Raw genomic sequence first — 22,276 nt, 5'->3', positions numbered from 1 at the left:
TGAAGTTGTTAATTAACCCCAAACAAACTGGGTGTGCATTCCAGCTGTGGTGCATTGCCACACAAGACCAGCAGATGGTAGTGTAGGAGACATAATTGAAATGACAGGCACTTTGTGAACAGGTCATTTTTCCATTTGGCAAGGAACTATTCATCTTTACCAGACAGCTTCTATTTACTGCTCAGCTGTGCTGGTTTACAGGCTTGCTCTCACTCTTTTCATATAGGCTATTTCATTTAAGCCCTTTTATTGTTTCTCGGGTCATTTTGTCAGATTTCAGTAAAGAATATGCAATTAATATCATTTTTGGTAACACAATCCAGATTTGTAACATTGTCAAAAACATCTAAATAGACTCTATCTATTTTGTATAATTAAAAGTGTTTACTTGTAAGTAAAGAATCAGTCATGACATTTTGGTCTTTCAGTGTGTCACATACAGCTTTATTTATTATTACTTTATTGTATTATTTTATTACATATTCACTTGCTGCAAGATGTTGTTTTACAAACAGTTGAATAATACATTTTTTATAAAATATGAGATATGTATAATGTAGGCAAAACAAGCCAAATGCATATAAAATGACTTTCGGCTGTTTAAATATACACCAGACCACCCATTCGTTTCTCTCTCTTTTGTTGTTAATTTTTAATTTCAGTAAATTTCCATATTACTTCCTTTTTTGCACATGACCAATAACGCATGCAAGGTCTACATGAGCTCAAAGTGTAGGCTATTTAAAAGTTGAAAGTGTAATTATGGTTTGGGATCAATGTCAGCGTGTCCTTCGGAGGCGGGCGAGTTCAGACGGATGGGTTCTCTCAGGTCTGGCGTGCTCGTGCTGATGCTGGGATTGACTGACGGAGTGCTTCGGTGAGCCTCTAGATTGTGTTTTGAGGATATTGGGTTTAAATATTCAAAATGGCGGACGGAGGAGCAGCGAGTCAAGATGAGAGTTCAGGACCAGGTAATCATTACTGCATTTTACATATTCATATTCATATTCAAACACTCTTTCTCTCAACCCAGAAAAGCGCGGTAGGGAAAGCGTAAACAAAATACTCAAACCTGATGTTTCAATCATATGCATCCTTTAAATAAACGTATCGGGGAATAATTCTCTGTGTGTGCGACAGTGAAACTGGCGATGCAGTGCGACGGGAAATTAAAGGAAAATGCTTTCTTTGTGTGATTAGAGCAGCTGCGTTACATATTCATACCGGCGCCGAGAAATCGCCGCTTTGCATATTTTATTAGTCATAATCGGCGATAGCTCGCGGGGTTTTGCACTGTCCCCGGTCAGATGTTGTTAGAAATTTGCAGTTAATCATAACTGAAGGCTGCTGTAGGCATGCTAAGCGGCTAATGCTACTCCAGCGGCTTTGTGTTGCTCCGTGAGCCAATCCCACATATACAGCTTTGAATATTCATTCGCTCGCAATCAGCCGGCGTCTGCGCAACGTGTTTACAGTGAAAATATGAAAGAGCAGAGCAGCTGGTGCGTGCTTGGTGTACGGGACACGGCGTGATTTTTTTTTTAATGCCCATTCTCTTGCCTTTTGTGCCCATTGCAGGCGTGTAGCCCTGTTATGTTATTCATGTGGGCCTTCTATTGCTCAGAATGCGCTATTCGGCATATTCTATCAGAATGAATCCATTTCATTGTCGAATGATGGTGGAACGTGCCAAAATGGAACTCTGACGACAGTTTACACAGTGTATCCAAATTGATTTCTACAAATTGATACTTTGTAGCACAGCCAGTGTTTCTGTAACATTGCGTCGGTGTGTCTGCTCAAGGAGATGTATGCAGGCATTATGCCAGCTTTATTTGCTAGTCTAATAGCTGATCCTCATATAGAGCACAGCTCCTCCATTATTATTCCACAAGTTGTATGCTTTTGTATTTAGTCATTTTACCGTGTTTCATCATTCGTGAACAGCCACATTTTTTTACCTATCTTTTTTTATTTTGTGACAAGTTATCATATATCAGTCATTTATATAACTCCGTCTTGTGTCTATGTTTGAATCAGAGATATTTAGAACTACAAGTAATCACAGTCAAGCTGATATTCAGTACTAATTCATGATTGTTAGTTTTATTTTAGTGTTTTTCACGGTACTTTACAGAACAGCTTTACAGAAATTCATAATGTTTATGTTTCCTTTATAGTCCACATTTTGCAGTTTAAAGATTTCTTATTCTAAATATTGCTTTATGTGGCTGAAGTTGGATATATAGGTAACAATGTATATTTTTTATGTATAACAGGTTGTAGTTTATTTTGTGGTTAAACTGAGAATTATGATATTCTGAAAAGTTTTGGATTCAGTTTATAACATTTTGGTGTAGACTTGATAACCTAATTCCTACTAGGTGTATCGCTGCTATGAGTAAAATGATGCCAGGACTATTTTAGTGTTGATTATTTCCTCTTACAATATTTTCTAATGTTTTGAATAAACTTATTTTTCTATTTTTTTTATGTGCTTTTATAGTTTTTATCATTTATAGAGCTAAATTAATTTGAGTCATTTTATACTTATTTCCGTTAGTTGCCAAGGTAGAATTTCTAATAAAATGGTTAATTTTATTAGCTTAATGTCATTTATTTCATTTAAGGTTGTAGTTAACAGGAACAACATGACACACACATGGGTTAAAGGTTTTGTTCATATTGCCCACCCTGTAATCCTGCTTTGTAGTTCCCATAAATAATTTACAGTATCTTACATTTAGGGAAAAACAATGTCTTGGCCCATCAAATTAGAAGACCATAGCTAGCTGTTGAAATATGATATCGTAAAACCTATGTCACCCATGTCTCACAACAAGAGAAACATGGGGAAACTTACAAAGTTTTTTTTTTTTTTTGATTTTGAAATCTTTTGTATCAGCCTTCTGTCATTTGACATGCATTCTCTGACTACATGAGAATTATTTGGTTTGTAAGTTAAATTATCATATAATTGTTTGGCTTTGGATGTCATGGTGTAACAGACCCTACTTTTAAACTAATAACATTTTCACTATGTGCAGGGCCTTAGAGAGACATGCTGAAACTTGTTAATTTCCTGTAGCCACAGCTCTTACCTATAGTGTAAATTACCTGCATGAATCCTTACTTTTATTTTTGTAGTAACTGACACTTTTCAAACATAGTAGTGAAACTTCATGGCATTTTTGCTTGCATTTTTCTCCATGCTCTGCTGATGTGAACATGTAGAAACAATCCCTGCAGGCTAACAGTCTATTAATGAATAAAATGATTATAGACCTAAAATCAAGCGAGAGCTTGTGGTTTTTGACTGCCTTTAAAAATTATAAAACTATCCTCTTTGTGATTATATGTGGCAGATTGGAGGGAATTCATGTTGTTTTCTATTGTTCGTTCAGTTAAATGGATTTGATATTATGATAATATATGAGAGAAAATAATTATGGTCTATGAACTGTTTCCATCATATTATCAAGCGTCTTTAATTTTTCATCACTTCCTCTCTGAATCTCAAATTTAATGTGTTTTCAAATGCATAATTTGAATATGAATGATGTTGTGTTCCTGCTTTCTCAATTTCTCATTTTTTCCTTTGTGCTGAATTTATAGATGCCTGTTTAAAAATGATAATATTTGCATTAAATTGAGAAAAATATTTTTTGCTAATTTAAATATTCCTCTCCAGGTTAGTTTAGCCTTTTAACAATTCTTTGATCGTTTTTATGCAAGTTTGCTTTTGGATAAGTTGTTTGGTAAAATAAAAAATAAACAAAAAAGGATTTGAAAAAACTTTTGAAAGTTGGCTGTAGGGCTGCAACTACGGCCCTGTCCCAAATGGCACCCTAAACCCTTGTGGTCTTCCTCTGAGTCTGCACTTTTGTAACGTAATGCCGCTTTGACTGTTGGGTAGAAGTCTGCTGCGGAGCTCACCCCGGTGTGGGCTCAGCAGAAATGCGGATCGAGGGCACGTAACTTTCGCAAAGGGGGCACTCAGGAGCACACTTTTGAATGCTAAAACGATGAATGGGACACCTTACGGTCTCGTGGACTTAACGGACACATACATTCGGTGGCCATTGTAAGTCTGCAAGACCGAAAGTGCACATATATACTGTGTTCGAAATGCCATACTATCATACTACTCTTAATATTTCTGCAGTATCCAGTGTGTATGCTGTGCATAGTGTGCAAATTTTCTGTATGCATCAAATACCCAGATGACCTACTGTATTTCAGAATCTACTAAATATAACTCAAGTACACTAAAATAACTACAGAAGCTTTGTTCGGAAATTGCATACTACCATATTACAACTACTATATCGCAGTATGCTGCGTGTATACTGTGAATAGTAAGTGAATGTTCAAATGTACATTTGCTGAAATTTGATGTGTCCATCTGAAGACATTGCATGGGATACTGTTTCCCAGAACACAACACGCTCCATGTAATGTTTCATCTTCAAACGCATGAGTGTACTGGAGACAGGGAATGGAAATTATAAAACACTTTTATACATACATGTTACTGTAAACTACAAACTATCGCTGTGTATTTAAAAACAATACTGTAAGTAGGACATAAATTGTTCTTTTTCCCACTACATATCGGATCAGAAAGGCATTTATTTTCAATGGAAATAAAGGAAATATTTGAAAAGAGGAAATGAAGTCTGTGTTATAAAGTGGTTAGCATTTTTAAGTGTGATAATTTCAACGCACTGTTATTGCGTACTGTTTTATAATGTAATACAGTATGCAGTAACAGTACTGAAATATATACCACCTAACTACTCTTTACACATTATTAGTTCTGCTCAGTATGTAAAGTCCATTAATTATGAAATGAGTTCAATTGGACAATATAGCATTGTTTACTATGAATCCTTAATTAACAAGCGTTTGTAAAAAGGATGGTTAGTACATTTATTTGTGAAGTAACAACTTTGCTGTGCTGAATATGTTCATGTGACAACACTTAAGCACACTACTCTGAAACCTTTGTTGCTTAATGTATACTGTTTCACACAATATTCTTTAAAAAATAGTAGGCAGTATACACTGAGTACTGGGCAGTAAGCAAATATGCCATTTCGAACACAGCCGAAATGTTCCATTTGGGACAGCGCAGACTAATCGTCAAAATCAATCATTGTTGATGATTTAATAATCGATAAAAATTATCATTATCGATTAGTCGGGTCTGCCCACATTGCACGTCCAATTTTAGCCCGTCGCATCAAATCACAACACTGAATAACGCATTTCTATGGACAAAAATGCATCTAAAAATATCGAATGATCTCCTGCAGGAAAAGTAGGTGATCCAGGCTGCCCAAAACATGAGAAATCTTTATTTTAAACTTCAAGCTGATGCATTAGCATGATAACCTGCCCTGTCAGTCGCTTTGAAAGGTATAAGTTACATGGTTGCATCCTCAGCGCAAAAAACTGTCAGTTAACAGTCATCTCCTTATTTGTAAATGTAACTAATTCATGCAAGCCTTTCCATTTTTGCATAAAGGCCCATCCTGACAGTCTGCATTAAGTTGAAATCTTTAATAAAAGAGCAGCGGAGGGGCAGGTGCGCGCTTTAAACAGATGGATCACAGTAGAAGGGGATACACTATTCAGCGCAAAAACATTCACTGTGCTGAAATATCTGTTGTTGAACATGTATATTTATGTTTAAAAGTCAACATGCAATGCAAGTAATTTGTGAGAGTGCTAGAAACTTAATGAACAGCAGTGTGCTATTGTCTGACTATAAATGTCAGAGGCTTTTACAGAATAAAGAAATGACAGTAAGAGACTGACTGATCAGTGCACACGACGCTTGTTCCTGCAGAGCATTACTGTGATATTATTTGACTTAATTATCTTTAGAGATTTAAACTACTTATATTGCTAGTCACATATATTGATAGTCCTCCAATATGCTAAGCTTTTTAATAGCAGTAGAAGGCTATTTCTAATGCTATAATATAACTTGCTGCTATCTATGAACAAAAGGCAGAAAAAAATAGTCAAGTTCTTTTTTTTTTATTTTTTTTTATTTTTTTTATAGATACCCAATTAGTCAAAAAGTACAAACTATGCCAGCAAGCATGTGAGCTGTTATCAAAGGCAAAGGAGGCCATTTTTATTATAATGTGAATTAAATTACTATTTTATTAATTACTAAATTACTAATTACCCATTACTATTTAGTTGCTTCGGTTCGTTATTTGACCAATAAATGCAATACAATTATTTTAGTTTTTGGTAGTCTTATAATCCTGGAAGCTTTTGTCTCAGTAAATTTTAACACTTTTAATTTCAAAAACTTTTTTAAGTGTCAGCAATACATGCTTTTGGATAGGCTGATTTCTTTATGCTTACTCTGCCAGATCTTTGTTCTAATATGTAAATCTCTCATGTAATTAGGCCAAGCTCTGAAAATATCAGTTAATGAGGTGCAAAATTAATCTGGATATGCAAAGCAGACTTCATGTTCCTTTCCAGACAATATGACTACAGAAGTCAGAGAAATTGATCCGTGAAGTGTTTGGGCCACATGGGGCTGGCTGTGTGAATAGGATGGTGGAGAATGGCAAGTAATTTACTTCCTGAACAGCTCCATCCACAACCTCTGGTGCTTAAGAAATGCTTCTAAACGCAAACTGCTCTCTTTATGTCCAGATACAGACCTCACCGGTTTGTGTGCTTTGATTGCATCAACAGAAATCTCACCTGTTTCACCTTATTTAACCAGCACTCCATAGGTAATTGGGTTTATGCATTCACACTGTTGATTTTTTTTTTTCATTTCCCATTCCTCCCTTTTCCCTCCAAAGCGATCCAATTAATATGCTAATGAGATGATAAATATTTATGAACATTTAAATTAGTGAAAAAGCTCTCAGAGCATCGTGCGAAATAATCGCTTGTAGGACTTCAAAGTGTTGCTTGGATAATGAAGTGAGGGAGATTTGCATATGGCTTTAATCAGCTGCATACTGATTATGCTTTATTACGGCACTGGCAGCCGCTTCGCTTCTGTTCTGCTCCAGAATGAAAATGAACTTCTTCACACTCTAGTTATGACAATCATAGCACAGAGAGAGAGAGCAAAGCAAGCCGGAGAGACTGAGAGAAAGGCAGCCACGGTTTCAGTGAAGCTTAGCTGTGCTCTGCACGTGTGTTGTTTTTCTAATCCAAACCGTTTAGTTGCACAGAGAAGAGTTTGCTTCTGAGGGTTGTCTGTGAAAGGGGTGCTAAGTTTGTTGTGATGCCTGTAGAGACTCTTTACGAGGCAGATACAGCAGCTGATGGTGAGTGATGTCTGCATTTGAAGATCTGTTTTATCATATAGTGATTCTGTGCTATCTGGAGTTGGGTAGTCACTATGTTTGGTTTGGTAATTTACACCATTCAGTTTTTTCATTTTCGCATAAAACGTTGTGACATTCCGTGTAGTCAATAACAGATGAAGTAGGACTATTTTTCAAGTTTTCGGTTTAAAGAATATTAGGTCATATGGTTTGAAATGAAAAATTGGAATGGTTTTTTTTTTTTTTCAAATGCTGAAGATGCTGTCTCGCTTTTGAAAGTCATTGAATGGTTGGTCTTTGAAGAGAAACTGAAAGTCCGACCTTCTTCTGTCTGCTCCAGATTCTAGAATGAGTAATCCATCGGAAACAAGTAAATGTGCAATGGAGAGCGGGGACGAAAGCACTGGTGAGTTACCCAAGGAACCATTGGCTCTTTAGAGACTCGCATGTTATGTATTTTCTCCAATAGTCTGCTCAGATCTTTTGCTTTGATCTTTCAAACACCGCTTTCTTTAACCTTTGAGTGAGCGAAAGACTATCAGTTCACAATTTTAAGTTGTAAAGGGTCGCTTGTGCAGCTTTGACTGAGGTTGAACGTGGGACAATGTCTCTCAATATGTGTCACAAAACATTTTTTTTCTTTAAAGTTTGAAATAAGAAAGACCTTGAAGCTGAATAACTTATTTGAAAAGACCTTTTTATATGGCTCTGATCTATTGTGGCATTGACTGCTTTTCTTCTTCCAGGTGCCCAAACAAATGGACTGGACTTTCACAGGCAGACTGTGCAAACAACAAGCGCAATCACCAACGCACACGCACAGGCCTTGCTCCAACAGGTATAATCTTTTTCTCTGAGCTCACACACACTTAGTGGTCTGTGACATGGATGAATGAGCTGTAGGAATTTAAAGATTGTCCCCAGGGCCCGTGTCTGAGTCACTAAACTGCCACTGTCTTGATGTTGGTGTGTGTGATTATCATGTTTCAGAGTGACTGCTGAGGCTTTCCACCTGATGCCATGCATTGTTGTGTCTATTTGAAAACAATGTGTGAGATTTGTAGTTACTCTGAAGATTAGAGATTTAAATCACAACATGCTATCCTGGTTACAGGGGAAATTATTGGGCCCCCATATGCTAATTACCTGCTCTGCAGTTGCTTGGAAACAGATGGTTGAGAATATGCAAATCTATGCAGAATTTACATGAACTGCATAACAGTTTCGTTAATTAGCATATCCGCTTTCCTCTCTGCTTGAAGTCTCAGTAGGCTGCGGTATATTTATATCACCATACATGAGCATTGAACAAGTAGAGGAAGGAGAGGAAATTTTTGAATGGTCTTCTCTGCCCCCATTTCCACATAGATTGGGCAAAAGTTAAAAAGCTGTATTTATTAATCCTTATTTGATTCTCCGACTAATCTGGAACATTTAAACCAAAAAAAAGTGAACCATATTGTGCAGTAGAATAGAACAGTACTTGTTGCTTTTTCAGGGATCTTAGCTTCAAAAGTGTTTTTTTTCCATCCGTCACTGTAAAAGAGTTACAGCCAGCCACTAGGTGAATCAAAATATTAAACTATCAGTGTGTTATATACACATGAGCTTGTTCTATAGTGATGCACAGAAATTGTATTGTTCAGTTTTTTGAAAAAAAAAAAGTATCTATGGAAAAACGTTCTTTAAATCATGCACACTCACATGAAGATTTTCATATGGGTTGATTTAATTTTCATGCAGTTGCTCACATTATAGGGACATTAATGGGACATCCATTCGCCAAACCGCTTCTCCTTTGTAAAGGCTGGAGCATATCCTAGTGTCTATTGTCAGACAATGATGACTAACTGTAAATGGTCAACAGTAGCAACCTCTGCAACTGCCATTTAGTAAATAAACACACAGGGTAAAGTCCAGGGTAAAGCTTTGTGCATAATAGGTTAATTTCCCCCTTGAGAATTTTATGGAAATGGAACGATAGTGCCAGACGTGGTTATTGGAAATCAAATGAATTCCTCTCTTTGTCTTGCTCTCTTCTCTCAAGTTGACTTTTACTCCAGCGCAGCAGCAGTTATTGCTGCAGCAGGCTCAGGCTCAGCTCTTAGCAGCAGCGGTGCAGCATTCAGCCAGCCAGCAGAGCAACACTACAGGAGCCAGCATCTCTGCCTCTGCTGCCACCCCCATCACCCTCTCCCAACCCATCCAGATCACACCTGTAAGGGAGCCACGGTTTCATTCATCCCAGTCTCTGAAATGAAATGAAATTATTATTTTTTTAATTCTATAACATTTTACATTTTAAATGTAAGATAATATTTCATTTTTAAATTTTGAAATGATCATCTAGTGGTTTAATGGTGTTTGTGCCCAGAACTGAATTTTCTAGCCCTGTTCTTTTCTTTGTAGCAGCACTATACTATATGATGTTGCTCTTTCAGAATGATGTCATTTGAAAAAAATGCAAAACAGATGGATTATAGATATTAGTGAAAATTTAAAAGAAAAGTAATTGCTTATTAATTTGTATTGCATTTGATACATTTCATTGCTAATAAATAATTCAGACCAATTGGAAATTATTTTTTTAAATGTATTTTAATATTTCACTTTTTTTTTTTTTTTGCCCTGGCAGTATTGTCACAGTAGTGTCAGAAGCCATGTGTATTTTTAATTAACATTAATATTTATTTAGGCAAATTAAAAGGGATTTTGTTCTCCAGGCCCTTCAGCTATTTATACGAAGGAAGCTTCATCTGAACTGAATGGAGAATCAATGTTAAACTGTTAAATCAGTTTTAAAAAATGGGTGAACACTTTTTAATTTGCAAAAAGGGGCATTTTAATTTCCACAAGGATCCAAATGGCAGAAAACACTATCATATCTGAATGTTTTACTTTTGCTGGTTGTTATGGTAAAAGCAACATTTATTTTTTCACTCAAAATCGAAAACATCCTTACTGTTACATGAAGTTAGCCAGTCATAACTTAACTGGTGCACTTGGTACAGTGACACATACTAATGTTCTCCTCACTCTGTATTTATATAAAACAATACAGCAATTACAGCAACTGCAACAGCAGCAGAACCTCAACCTGCAGCAGTTTGTGCTGGTCCAGCCGGGCCACCACATCGCAACACAGCTGCAGCCGACGCAGTTCATCATCTCGCAGACACCACAGGGCCAGCAGAGTGAGTCCTGTCATCTGAACAGATCTCTCCATCCTTTCATGTGATCTGCCTATCTGATTGTTTTGTCTTTCCCCTTACTCTTACCAGGTCTCCTGCAGGCCCAGAACCTTCTAACTCAACTACCTCAAAGCCAAGCCAACCTCCTGCAGACCCAACCGAGCATCACACTTGCCACACAGGTCAGCGGCATCCCATTCACCCACTGGATCTATTTTTATTTGTGCTGTCAAACAATAATAATAAAAAAAAAACAAATTAATTGAATGAATTATGCTTAAATTAATTGCATATATTCACACCTAGCATTAAAATTTTTAAATATGCTTTTATATTGCAATACTTTCACATTCAATCTTCAAATGAATGTAGAAACAACATTTAAGATGGTATATTTTTAATATTTGTTTAATGGCAGCTTTTTATGACTGAAAGAGAGTTTTACTTATACCAATACTGCTGATGTCTATGATTTTTTTTTTTCATCACAACAGCTGGGTTATTTTGTTATTTTGGCTGCTTTAAGATCTGCAGCTGCTGAACATGACGCGGATCTGACATACATCATATTGTCTCACAACTCTTTTACCTTTTCTGACTCCGTTCAGGTCTTAAAGTCTCTATTAATGAGATGACGAGTTGAATCGGGTGTGTTAGATGAGGGAGACTGCTGAGCTGCTCCGGGACAGTTTTGAAAACCACTGCATTTCAGAGACATATAACAAATATTTACATGCATGTACTGTTTTAAGGCAGTGCAAATGTAATTTTGTTAACTTGATGACTTTACTGATGACGTAACTACGACATTGCATGCTTGTAGTTTCTTTCACACTTTAAAATGAAATGATACAGGCTACAGCATGTGCCAATGAATTTGTGCGTGCAATTGAAGAGCATGTGCTACAAGCACAGTATAGATGCTGACAGGACAGTAAAATTAGTTTTTTACTGACATATAACCTGACAAGTTACATCTCATTTGATCACAGTTCAATGTTGTTCTGCTGAAGCTCCCTCATCACCTGCACCTTTTCAATGCTCGTTTGATTAGCGCTCTGCTGAGGTGAAGTTGGAGTGTGTGTTTGAAAAGTCTCCCATTTGATGTGGTCGTAAAGGTGTTCTGTGTCTAAATAAATACAATTCTTGTCCAAAAAAAAAAGGACAGGCGCAGTAGTTTTGAGTGGGGTGGATAACCCTATCTCCATGCCTGCATTAATTGTTAAATATTTTGAATACGTTAAACATAAAAAAAAAAAAAATATATATATATATATATATATATATATATATATATTGACTGCATTAACATATTTAAGGGGTCTTTTCTAATATTTTTATTTGGTGCTGAAGAAACATTTCTTCATAATGTCAAGGTGAAAAACAGTTGTGCCGATGAATATGTTTGTGCACCCCATTATACTTTCCTCAGGATTCTTTGATGCATAGAAAGTTCAAAAGTACAGCATTTATATCAGCCCTTCTGATATAGTTAATGCGATCTTGCTGAATAAAAGTATTATAACTTTCAAATGGTAGCGCATATGCACCAAAAAAAAGTTCACAAAACAGTTCATACTAAATTTTCAGTTGGACCGTCCCGTTTTCACATTTGTTTCTTTAAAAATGTTTTATCTTTCAGCCGTTTTTGTTTATCTCCATAATTTTTTCATTACGCTTCACAGCCTGCTACACCTACACGCACGATAGCAGCGACCCCCATCCAATCCCTTCCTCACAGCCAGACGACACCAAAGCACATCGACACACCCAGCCTGGAGGAGCCCAGCGACCTGGAGGAGCTAGAGCAGTTTGCCAAGACCTTCAAACAGCGACGCATCAAACTGGGCTTCACGCAGGTGAACAGGGTTTCACCTCTCTCACAGTTTGTGTGGTGGTGTTGATTTCAGTATTCAAAGTCTCTGATGGTGTTTAATCATTCATGTCATGACAGAATGTTAGAGAGTTCTTATGTGACTGACCTCTCTAATTATTTGAAGACAATTCGCATTCGGCTGAGACTCATTACGTGAGTCTGCCTCCGTTTAAAACATCTTTCATGCTATTGTTTTTCATGTACCAGGGGGATGTTGGCCTTGCCATGGGAAAACTTTATGGAAACGACTTCAGCCAGACCACCATTTCTCGCTTTGAGGCCTTAAACCTGAGCTTTAAAAACATGTGCAAACTGAAGCCTCTGCTTGAAAAATGGCTCAATGATGCAGGTATGTATTTCCTCTGCTCTGAGCCATTTCCCTCCTTTACCTTCCTCCCTTAAAATAACATTGCATCTCATGAAGAATGTTACAAAGGATATGAAGATTCCTGTCGCATTCCTCTTTAGTTTTTTAGTTTCTATCAGGGTTCTGCAGGTCTTAGGCACATCTGCTTTGCTGTTTGGCACAGGTGCTTATATCACTCCTTCTGTGTGCTTTTGTGCGCGCTGTTTGTGCAGAGAACCAGACGTCTGACCAGGCCCTGTCCAGTCCCAGCTCTCTTGGCTCGCCTGGGCTGGGCTTGGAGGGTCTGAATCGGCGCCGCAAGAAGAGGACCAGCATCGAGACCAACATCAGAGTGGCCTTAGAAAAGAGCTTTCTGGAGGTGAGCGACATCTCACATCAGAGGTTATTTGATAAGCCAGTGTGAAGGAAATATCAAATACATTTGAGTGTTTATTAAAAAAAGAAAAAAAAAAAATTATTCAGTCTTTTTATTTTTATAAAATATTATTAATATTTTCTGTCATTTAAACACAGATTTATATTTTATTATTATTAATGACTTTATTATTTAAAAATAATTTGTTCTTTGCATTATTAATATTAATTAAATATTTTTATTTAACAGATTTAACTAGTATTATTGTTTTTAAATTTTTATTTATTTGTATTTAATAAATGTAATGAAAAAATTATAAATTGTATTTATTTGATAAAATATGAACATTTCTATTTATATTATTAAAATATTAATATTGTTTCCTGTGCATTTGCCCTTTTCAAGCAGAACCAAAAACCTACCTCTGAGGAGATCACCATGATTGCGGACCAGCTCAACATGGAGAAGGAGGTGATCCGAGTATGGTTCTGTAACCGCAGACAGAAAGAGAAGAGGATCAACCCACCCAGCAGCGGCAGCGCCATCAGCACTCCTATCAAAGCAATCTTCTCTCCCACTACAGCTCTGGTACACAACATGCAAACTGCCTCCGTCCATTCAACCCAACAGTTCTGACTACTTAAAACAGCACTAAACCTCTCCCTTCTTTCCCTCGTTTCAGGCACTGAGTACAGCAAGTCTTGTGACCAGTAACACACCGACTACAATGACTGTAAACCCAGTTATGCCTCTCACCAGCACCAGTGTCTCCAGTTTTACTGGTAGGCAAGAACGCCTACAAAACTGCCTACAACTTTACTACTATTGTTCACCTCAAGAGCCTTTTCTTTCTCCAGGCACAACTGTTGGCTCAGCTACCACTAACACTGCATCGGTCATCTCCACTGCACCTGTAGTCACCACAGCAGCATCCTCTCCTTCGATCAGCCCTTCCCCCTCCGCAGCACAGGCGTCCTCCTCAGAGCAGACTTCAGCTCAGGAGATATTGACGGCAGTAAGTCAGGCACCTTGCTCCTTGGCGACAACTCTGTGCACTGGGCAGGTGATGGTGGCGGCGCCCAGCCTCTCAGCCGCTCTGCAAGGAGCCACTCAGCTGCCCACCAGCGCCAGCATCGCTGCCATGGCTGCAGCCGCAGGCCTCAATCCTGGCCTCATGGCGTCCTCACAGTTCAATCCTGGGTTAGTGTCATTTTGGTTCTCTGAAAGAGCTTCGACTTCAAGGTTGTGATTGGACATCTGTGTGTTTATATTGTTAATTGAGTTTTTTTCTCTGGTGTTTCCTTCGCAGCGGAGCTCTTCTAAGTTTGGCACCTGGTGGTCTTGGAAGCGCTTTGAGTCCAGCACTGATGAGCAACAGCACCTTGGCCACTATCCAAGGTCTGTGGAGCGGCAAGTACACTTGAATTTATAATATTGCTCTGCATGTGCTTATTAATCTTGGTATCACCTTGTCACTCTACTCTTTCAAAAACGTTCCGCATTCATATTTGCATACAATTCCAAGATTGTAAATTTACTTATTTGCATGCAATGTAAATATTTTAAACAACATATCTGCAAAAGTGCCTAGCATTTTATATATAACTTTATAAAGTAATATGACCATCTAAGTGCATTAGGTTTTGTGGATTTGTGGATAAAACTCTTCAATAGCTAGATGATATTTTTGTAAATAATAATAATAGTCTACTTCATTATTTAATAATAATAATAATAATAATAATAATAGGGCTGTCAAATCGGTTAATCACAACCCAAATATATGTTTCTTTTTGCATAATATATATTTACGTGTGTGTGTGTGTGTGTGTGTGTGTCTAATAAAAAAAAAAAAAAAAAAAAAAAAAATATATATATATATATATATATATATATATATATATATATACACACACACACACACACACACACACACACACACATATATATATATACACACACACACACACACACACATATATATATACACATATATATATATATATATATATATACGTATACACGTATACACACACACACACACACACACACACACACACACACACACACACACATATATATATACACACACACACACACACACACATATATATATACACACACATATATATATATATATATATATATATATATATATATATATACGTATACACGTATACACACACACACACACACACATATATATATATAAGCCTTAAATAATAATAGTATAAAAACAAAACTAATAAAAAATAGTAATAATAATGGAAAACTAATAAAATTGTTCTCCATACTAACAATATTTATGATAATCATTTTATTACATTATATATTTTAATTATATTGTTTTATTTCAGTGATTAGTATCAATCAGATTTGTATTGGCCACTGCTCTGTTTCAATGTTTTTACAGCTAGAGTTAAAATGTTGTTTTATGTCTCTTTAGCTCTGGCATCTAGTGGCACTCTGCCCATTACATCTCTGGACGGGAGCGGGAACTTTCTGTTTGCCAACACCTGTGCTGGCAGCACCCCTAACCTCGTGACGGCACCCCTCTTTTTGAACCCTCAGAACTTGTCACTGCTTGCCAGTAACCCGGTCAGCCTGGTGTCTGCAGGAGGGGCAACGGGAGCCCTCAACCTGCACATCACCACCGATGCCCACCAGAGCGCTGTTACCACTGCAACTATGCCCGCCTCCACCATCACCACGGCCTCTAAGGCCCAGTAAAAGCTTTACCCTCTCCTCTCCTAGAACCCTTTCCTCTTTCTAAGTTTTTCTTTAATATCTTGCTACCACCAAAAACGAACCTACTAAATGGGATTTATTGTTGTTTTAATGTTTAAGTTTGTATGTCCTAACTTTTCACATATCTTTTACACCTTAATCTGTGATGTTTGGACCTCATTGATGGTCAACCTTAAGAGAATGTTGGCGTCTCCAGCACAGGGCTTGCATCAGGAGAGCAAAAACCTCTCTGGACATTGTGCCAAGTCTCTGTGACTCAAAGACATATTCGTTTCAGTGAACACGCTCCGTTCTCCCATTATCACATCAGACCTCTTCTTCAGAGGTATTTCTGAAATGCTTTTAACCAAAAAACTTAGTTTTCTCTGTGTTGAATGATACCTTCTTACTGCTGACAGTAACCTCTTGATTCTTTTATGATCTCATCTCTTTTCACTGGACATCCTGCTTTAAGACGTTCCTGCCCCCTGGAACATTTCCTTTTAGATGCACATGATTTATTTTTATCAAACAGTGGGTTAGCTTTATGTCCAGTATCTTACTAACTCATGGTTACAAGGCTTTAAATGGAGTAATAAGCGGCTGCGATGCGGTTTCATTGCTTTAAGGAATCGTTCGACAGGCCTTTCTTTCTTTCTAGTGAAACACTTTCAGATACTGTTTTCATATCATTTTGTAGTTAACTCTGTAGCAGAAGACTAAACTGGGTCCGAATTTTTTTTTTTTTTAACCTAGTAACAAGCTCACTTTATACTAAAAGCTTTAATGAATTATGACATGATTCGTCAAGGAGGAGTTGTTCAGAGTGGGCAACAGTAACTAAGCAGTCTACTTTGAAGCTTCAGTAAGTGAGCGCTTGCGAGTCTTACATTAGCATCAGGACTGTGTAACCGCGCAAGGTAAACCTCCTCAAGGTCTTCCTAACATGGGATGTACTTATGGTATCACCACCCGATTGTGAAGGTGTAGGTCAAGCAAGATAAAGTTGAGGTGGATGATGTCCAAATGGGTTTTTATGTCATCGGATCTTTGATTTTCTACTTGTGCACAGTATCTGTACCAAAAAACTGGATTTGAGAACTGCAGTCTGCTCCGTTTTAGCAGAACTTCTGTCACGCTTTAAGAGGTCTTTATTTCAGAGGTATTTGTATTGCCTCTATTTCAAGATATACCAAAAATCTTTGTTATACCTGTTGCTGTATATTGCTACTGTAGCATAGTTTAAGCCTAAATATTTATGAGCGAAGGCTCTCGTTAGACCACAGGAAATATAATGCAATATTTTTGATCTTCTCCAAAGATGAAAACCTAGTTCATTTATTGTTTTTCTTTTGTTTGAGATGACCGTCCCTCCTCAATTTTGTAGTGTCAGTGAAACTAACCAAATAGATTGAAGCGAGAACAGGACGTGATGCTACAGCATAGGACCAGTTTGAGGTCTGGGGTTGTCCCTTCTGCTGGTCAATGAGACATATGGGGAGTCGTCTCCCATTCTGTTCAGATAACTGAAAAATTGTAAACGCGTAAGTCATGCAAGTGTGTTCTTAGCTGACAGGATTTTTGAACATTTTCCCTTCTTTATAATTACAAGGTGCCAGATTCAGTCCTCCGTAATCTGAAATCAGGGACATCTCTGAATTTTAAAGAGCCCCTTGTCCCTCCAGCCTAATGTGTAGGCTATACCATGGAGGACAGTAGAGTGGGTCTGAAATATGTAATAAATGGGTGAGAACTTAATTAGGGGTTTTAGCTGGATGGTCTGTTTTGTTTTTCCCTACCAATGTAATGCAGCCATGATGTAAAGCTTGAACCAAAGTGGATTTCTCACTAGCTGCTGTGCCTGTGTCGGCCAGTGCAATGCTGACCACACTTTCACTACTCACTACTGACAAACTTTGCCATCTATTACACATCTTTTAAACCCTACTCTTTTGACTTGCATTTTCCAACAAATCGTGTTCAGCATTCTGAAGAAATATAGCTTCTCTAGTGCAGGGCTATCTTGCTTTAGCGCTCAATATCCAAACATTTAACGATCCAAAGAAAATCTCAAGGGCCTTGTGTTTAGTGCTGTTTTTGGCATTTTGGGAGTCTGTCCTTCGTTTCATTGTTTTACCTTCTTGGTGAGTCTTTGTTTTGGATGTAGTTTCATTCATTCATCAAGATCCTGACGAACCTGTGGCAGTACAGATGGCTCTCAAATGGCTTCACATGATGAAGAAGAAGGTGGATTTTTAGGGTTGTAGTGATACATTTTGTTGTTGTTGTTGTTGTTGTTGTTAATGAGTGATGCAGACAGGCATTCTGGGAGAATTACAGTACTGTTTCGTCCATAGCATTGCTTTTAACACTCACATTTTAAATTCTGTGGCAAAGAGGTCAAGAGTCTCCCATTACTGTCCCTTTCGTCTTTTGTTACTGTGGCCCTGTCTGTCAGTTTTTGTTATGATGACTGTTTTCTAGCGATGCTATTTGTATTTTATTGTTAATATGATTTGAAATACCTCAGCAGCACTTACATGGAAGGTTCACTTTAAGCAAAAGACACCAGAAGTCAACTCCAGAATGTACAAAAGCTGTTTTTTACAGTCCAATTTTAAAATGACCAACATGTATAACCAAACTACAAAGTATAACAGGAAAATCTGTAATAATAATAATGTCATATAAGTCTACTACTGCTATTTCAAGTACTACTACTACTACTTAAAGGGTATGTCCAGGTTAACTTGTAATGAATATTTTGTTATCCTGTTTGCCAAAGTAAAAAAAGAAAAAGCCTTTGTCTTTGCGGCTGGGTCTTGTTGCTGCTCATTCCGCTGGTTCTGTCCGGAAATTTCAAACGTAGCCTCTCTGGACATGTAGATTTGTGTGTTGTTTTGCGTGTTAGTGTCATGATCCGGTGGTCGCCAGGACTATGGGGAGTTACTGATATATTTATCTGAGGAATTACTCAAAGATTAGAGAACTTCTTTTCTAAATTCTATATATATATTCACTTATGTAAGATGCTCATATTTTATATTTGAACTAATATCTAGTGTGAATGTAGTGTTTTTGTTATGCTTATTCACTAAAAGAAAAAAAAAACTTGATTTATATTATAACTATTCTAAAAAAAATACCAAAAAAAAAAAAGTCCAGACCAAAAAGTGCAACCACACCCTTATGACGTGGGAGTGGCTGTTGTGTGCCCTGCCCACATTTAAATGAGGTTTGTTTGAGTGGGAGGGGCTTGTGATGGTCCTCACAGCTTTCATTGACGTAACAGACTTGATAGCACCAAACTATTTTTACTTAGAATTATTTTTTACATTTTTGTTGCTTTTAATGAATTTAATTTGCCATGTTGCTTTTAAACAATCATTTGAATTTACTTTATGCCTTTTTTTTGTATATCATGAGGGAGCAACGTCACTGGCTTTCTTAGTTTAACAAAAACTTGCATTAATCATTTATGCCTTACTATTATTTCAGAGTTTGACACATTGTAGTAAACTATAATATGTTGAGGTGAGAGATGATTTTGTTTCGGTTGTGAACTCATGTGTGCGCGCACATATGAAAGAGGATGCAACCGAGCATGCACCAGTGTCAAACTCATATGGTGCATATCAACCATGAAAATAACGCTGTGAGTTTTATTTGTGTCTTGTGATATTTTAGAGGTGTTGCTACCTATTTTGTAGGTAAAATTCAAGCCGGTTGGATACCTGTTAAAAGCTTTACTAATAACTCCACTCCAGCTGATATGTAGGGGGCGCTAGTGGTGCATTTACTTTAAATCATAATACTTTAGAGAGGTTCTGTCTGATGTAATATCTTAAAAGTGAGACATATCGGTAAGAAATACAGGATTTTTTTTTTTTTTTAAGTGGACATAAGGAAGCATCATGCATAATTTGATGCAATTGACCACTTGGCTGTAAATGATATCTTTTTGAACCTGTGTGCTCATGAGATGTTCGGATGTGATTTATCCAAGGATGTTGAACCTGGCAGCAGCTTTGTACATTTGAAGTTGTTGTGGATCCTTTCTGGCACTTGATTTTTGTGTGTCTGGATGCTCTGACTTGTGATTGGATAGTTTCTCGATTGTAGCGGGGTTTGGCGCTATAGACCTTCAGTCCAGTGACAAAATAGGATAGTTACAGAAGAGGTCATGCACCAGAGAGCCGAGCGAGAGCTGGTCTGAGTAAAGGAGCTGTTGTATACCTCATTTATAACTCGAAACGGAGAAAAAAAACTTGCTTTAATCTACTTCAAAAGATTAAATAATAAAATATATATTTAAAAAAAAGTTCTGTCCCAGAACAGAAGCCTGCAGATGTCTGTTTAAAGTTTGGAGTGAGGAACCGGATGGATACCCAGAGGACCGCACAAACTGATGCATATTAGAAGCCCACCCCACGAATTTATGTTTTGCTTTTGATACAAATTTAAGTTCACACTAAAGCGCATAAATTTTATACCAAAGCTTTTTTTAAAGATTTGACAGCTGTCGTCTTTATGAACCCCCAACACTTATTTGTCGCAGGGTTTGTGCCACTGATTCTTCTGGGTTTGTGGTCTGCTTGTTCCTCGTTTTCTTATTGGTAACCAAAGACTTTTCAAAGTGATTGTATGGACTAAACTCTCTCTACTAGTGCCCTGCCTCAACCATCAGCTTGTGGTTTTAGATCATTGGTCACTCATGTGGCCAAGTGGTTTTAGTAGAAAGAGGAAGCAAAACTGCTCTGCCGGCTTCTGGAAAGGACTTACAGTAACCCCTCATGGGCTGGGTGATGTTTATTAATACACGCTGAAGGATGTCCTGGGCTCACTGCAATCTGCTCAGGATAAACTGTCCTCTGTAGTTCCACTCTGTGGCTGCAGCAAGGCAACACTGTTTCTATGATTGTCTACAGAAAACACGCAACGTCTCTCCATAGTCATCTTTTAGGTGCCGTCATCCCATGGTTTTGATGTTCTGTCGATGTCTTTTATCTAGCTTTGCTTTTTCCACTATCGTGATTTCAATTGGTTTTATCAGCTGTGCAACTATGCATCGTTGTCCTCCATCCTGCAAGGACAGCGTCTGTGCGACACGGTCCTTTTCAGATGGAAATAGTTTTATGCCGAGTGGAGAGTCGAAAGCAACTATAAGCTCCATCCCAAAGCAAAAATATCCAAATATGAAATGTTTTACAAATGCAGATACCAAAGATTACTCTGTTCTTTTTCCTCTTCCTTCTCAAACCCTGCAGCTTGTGTATTAAGAAACAGAACCCAGCTCTGACAGTAGTCCTAACCTCAGTAATTCCAAAGCTTAGATGTATATTTTGGTATTTTTCTGAGATGCTTATGAAAAAAAAAAAGTTTGTCCTTTTTAATTTTCTTGTTCGTTGGATCTGTTGCTCTTTTTCTGTCACAGCATGGAATTTAACTGCAAAACTGTCTTACTGTAGGTGAAATAAATAGTATTTTTGTATGTTTTTGGATTTCGGTGTATGTGATATCAGTTTCACTGCCCAACTTATCATTGTTTTTAAACCAAAATGAAAAAAAAAAAAAAAAGACTGTACATAATTAATTGGTCACTGATTTAGAAAATAAATCCCTCTCTATACTCTTTCCATGTATCATACGGCTGAAGCTCAAGGAATGTGTTCCATTCTCACCTGGTCACATACTGTAGATGTCTATACTTCTAAATCTCCCTTCAGAACGCTGTAACTCTCTGTTGTAATAGTGAGGTTTGGTTTGATTCTGAGTATCACTACAGACCTGAACTCTAGTGCCACTCATGGCCTGTTATCAAGCGAACACACACACACACACACACCCAAGACTGAACGCTAAATGGCTACATCACCGTAGCTTAGATCTGAATGATTGTGTAGAATATAAGTATGTGAATCAGGATACATGGTAGATTTGATGCATTTGTCTGCTGTATTTTGTTTGTTTATATATATCTTTTACTGTAACTGTACAGTTCTCTTTTGTTGTAAACATTAAACCATTTTCCAAGTGTTTTAATATTCTAACATGTTTTTCATCTCTAAATATATTTCATGTTTTGGATCATGTTGATGAATTTTCGGAGTTCATATCATTTTTATTTATTTTTAACCTAATGCTTTACAGTACACACAAAATATGCACTTTTACGTATAAAATATGTAGAAAATAACAGCACTACCTCTCCATCTGTACATACATAACACACACTACTGATCAAAAGTTTGGGGTCTGCAAGATTATTAATGTTTTTGAAAAGGCTCTTATGCTCCCCAAGGCATTTAATTAGAATAGAGCAAAACAGTTATACTGTACAACAATAATACAATTTTACAATAACTTGTCTATTTTAATATATATTAAAATATTGTTTAGTCCTGTTATGGCAAAACTGAATTTTGACAGTCATTACTTCAG

General features: G+C 37.2%; 1 protein-coding gene across 10 annotated transcripts; it reads left to right on the top strand.

The window, feature by feature from the left end:
• The first annotated feature begins 735 nt into the window (after positions 1-735).
• On the top strand, positions 736-21,885 carry LOC113053098 (POU domain, class 2, transcription factor 1-like). 10 transcript variants are annotated; one of them, XM_026217781.1, is made up of 14 exons: positions 738-971; positions 7,660-7,725; positions 8,066-8,157; positions 9,367-9,537; positions 10,381-10,513; positions 10,601-10,692; positions 12,196-12,369; positions 12,594-12,735; positions 12,948-13,111; positions 13,517-13,696; positions 13,791-13,890; positions 13,966-14,308; positions 14,418-14,518; positions 15,555-21,885. In XM_026217781.1, exons 1-14 carry the CDS (start codon positions 926-928, stop codon positions 15,836-15,838), a joined length of 2,088 nt encoding a protein of 695 aa, XP_026073566.1. In that variant the 5' UTR covers positions 738-925; the 3' UTR covers positions 15,839-21,885. The 10 variants fall into 10 exon arrangements, with proteins under 10 accessions (XP_026073574.1, XP_026073573.1, XP_026073566.1 ...); XM_026217787.1 differs by having other exon boundaries at positions 739-971; positions 12,966-13,111; positions 14,418-14,506; XM_026217786.1 differs by having other exon boundaries at positions 739-971; positions 12,966-13,111.
• Positions 21,886-22,276: the final 391 nt, after the last annotated feature.

Source organism: Carassius auratus, chromosome 34 (assembly GCF_003368295.1).
Source record: "Carassius auratus strain Wakin chromosome 34, ASM336829v1, whole genome shotgun sequence".
Lineage (NCBI taxonomy): Eukaryota > Metazoa > Chordata > Actinopteri > Cypriniformes > Cyprinidae > Carassius > Carassius auratus.
Note: the sequence above shows the minus strand (reverse complement) of the source record. Positions and strands in the feature narration are given on the sequence as shown.

What these genes read in the sequence shown, in the direction of transcription:
- LOC113053098 (XM_026217780.1), top strand. Translation starts at nt 926, where the DNA reads ATGGCGGACGGAGGAGCAGCGAGTCAAGATGAGAGTTCAGGACCAG. An exon ending in TCCTCACAGTTCAATCCTGG is followed by an intron (nt 14,309 to 14,417) that starts GTTAGTGTCATT and finishes TTTCCTTCGCAG; the next exon opens with CGGAGCTCTTCTAAGTTTGG. An exon ending in TATCCAAGGTCTGTGGAGCG is followed by an intron (nt 14,519 to 15,554) that starts GCAAGTACACTT and finishes ATGTCTCTTTAG; the next exon opens with CTCTGGCATCTAGTGGCACT.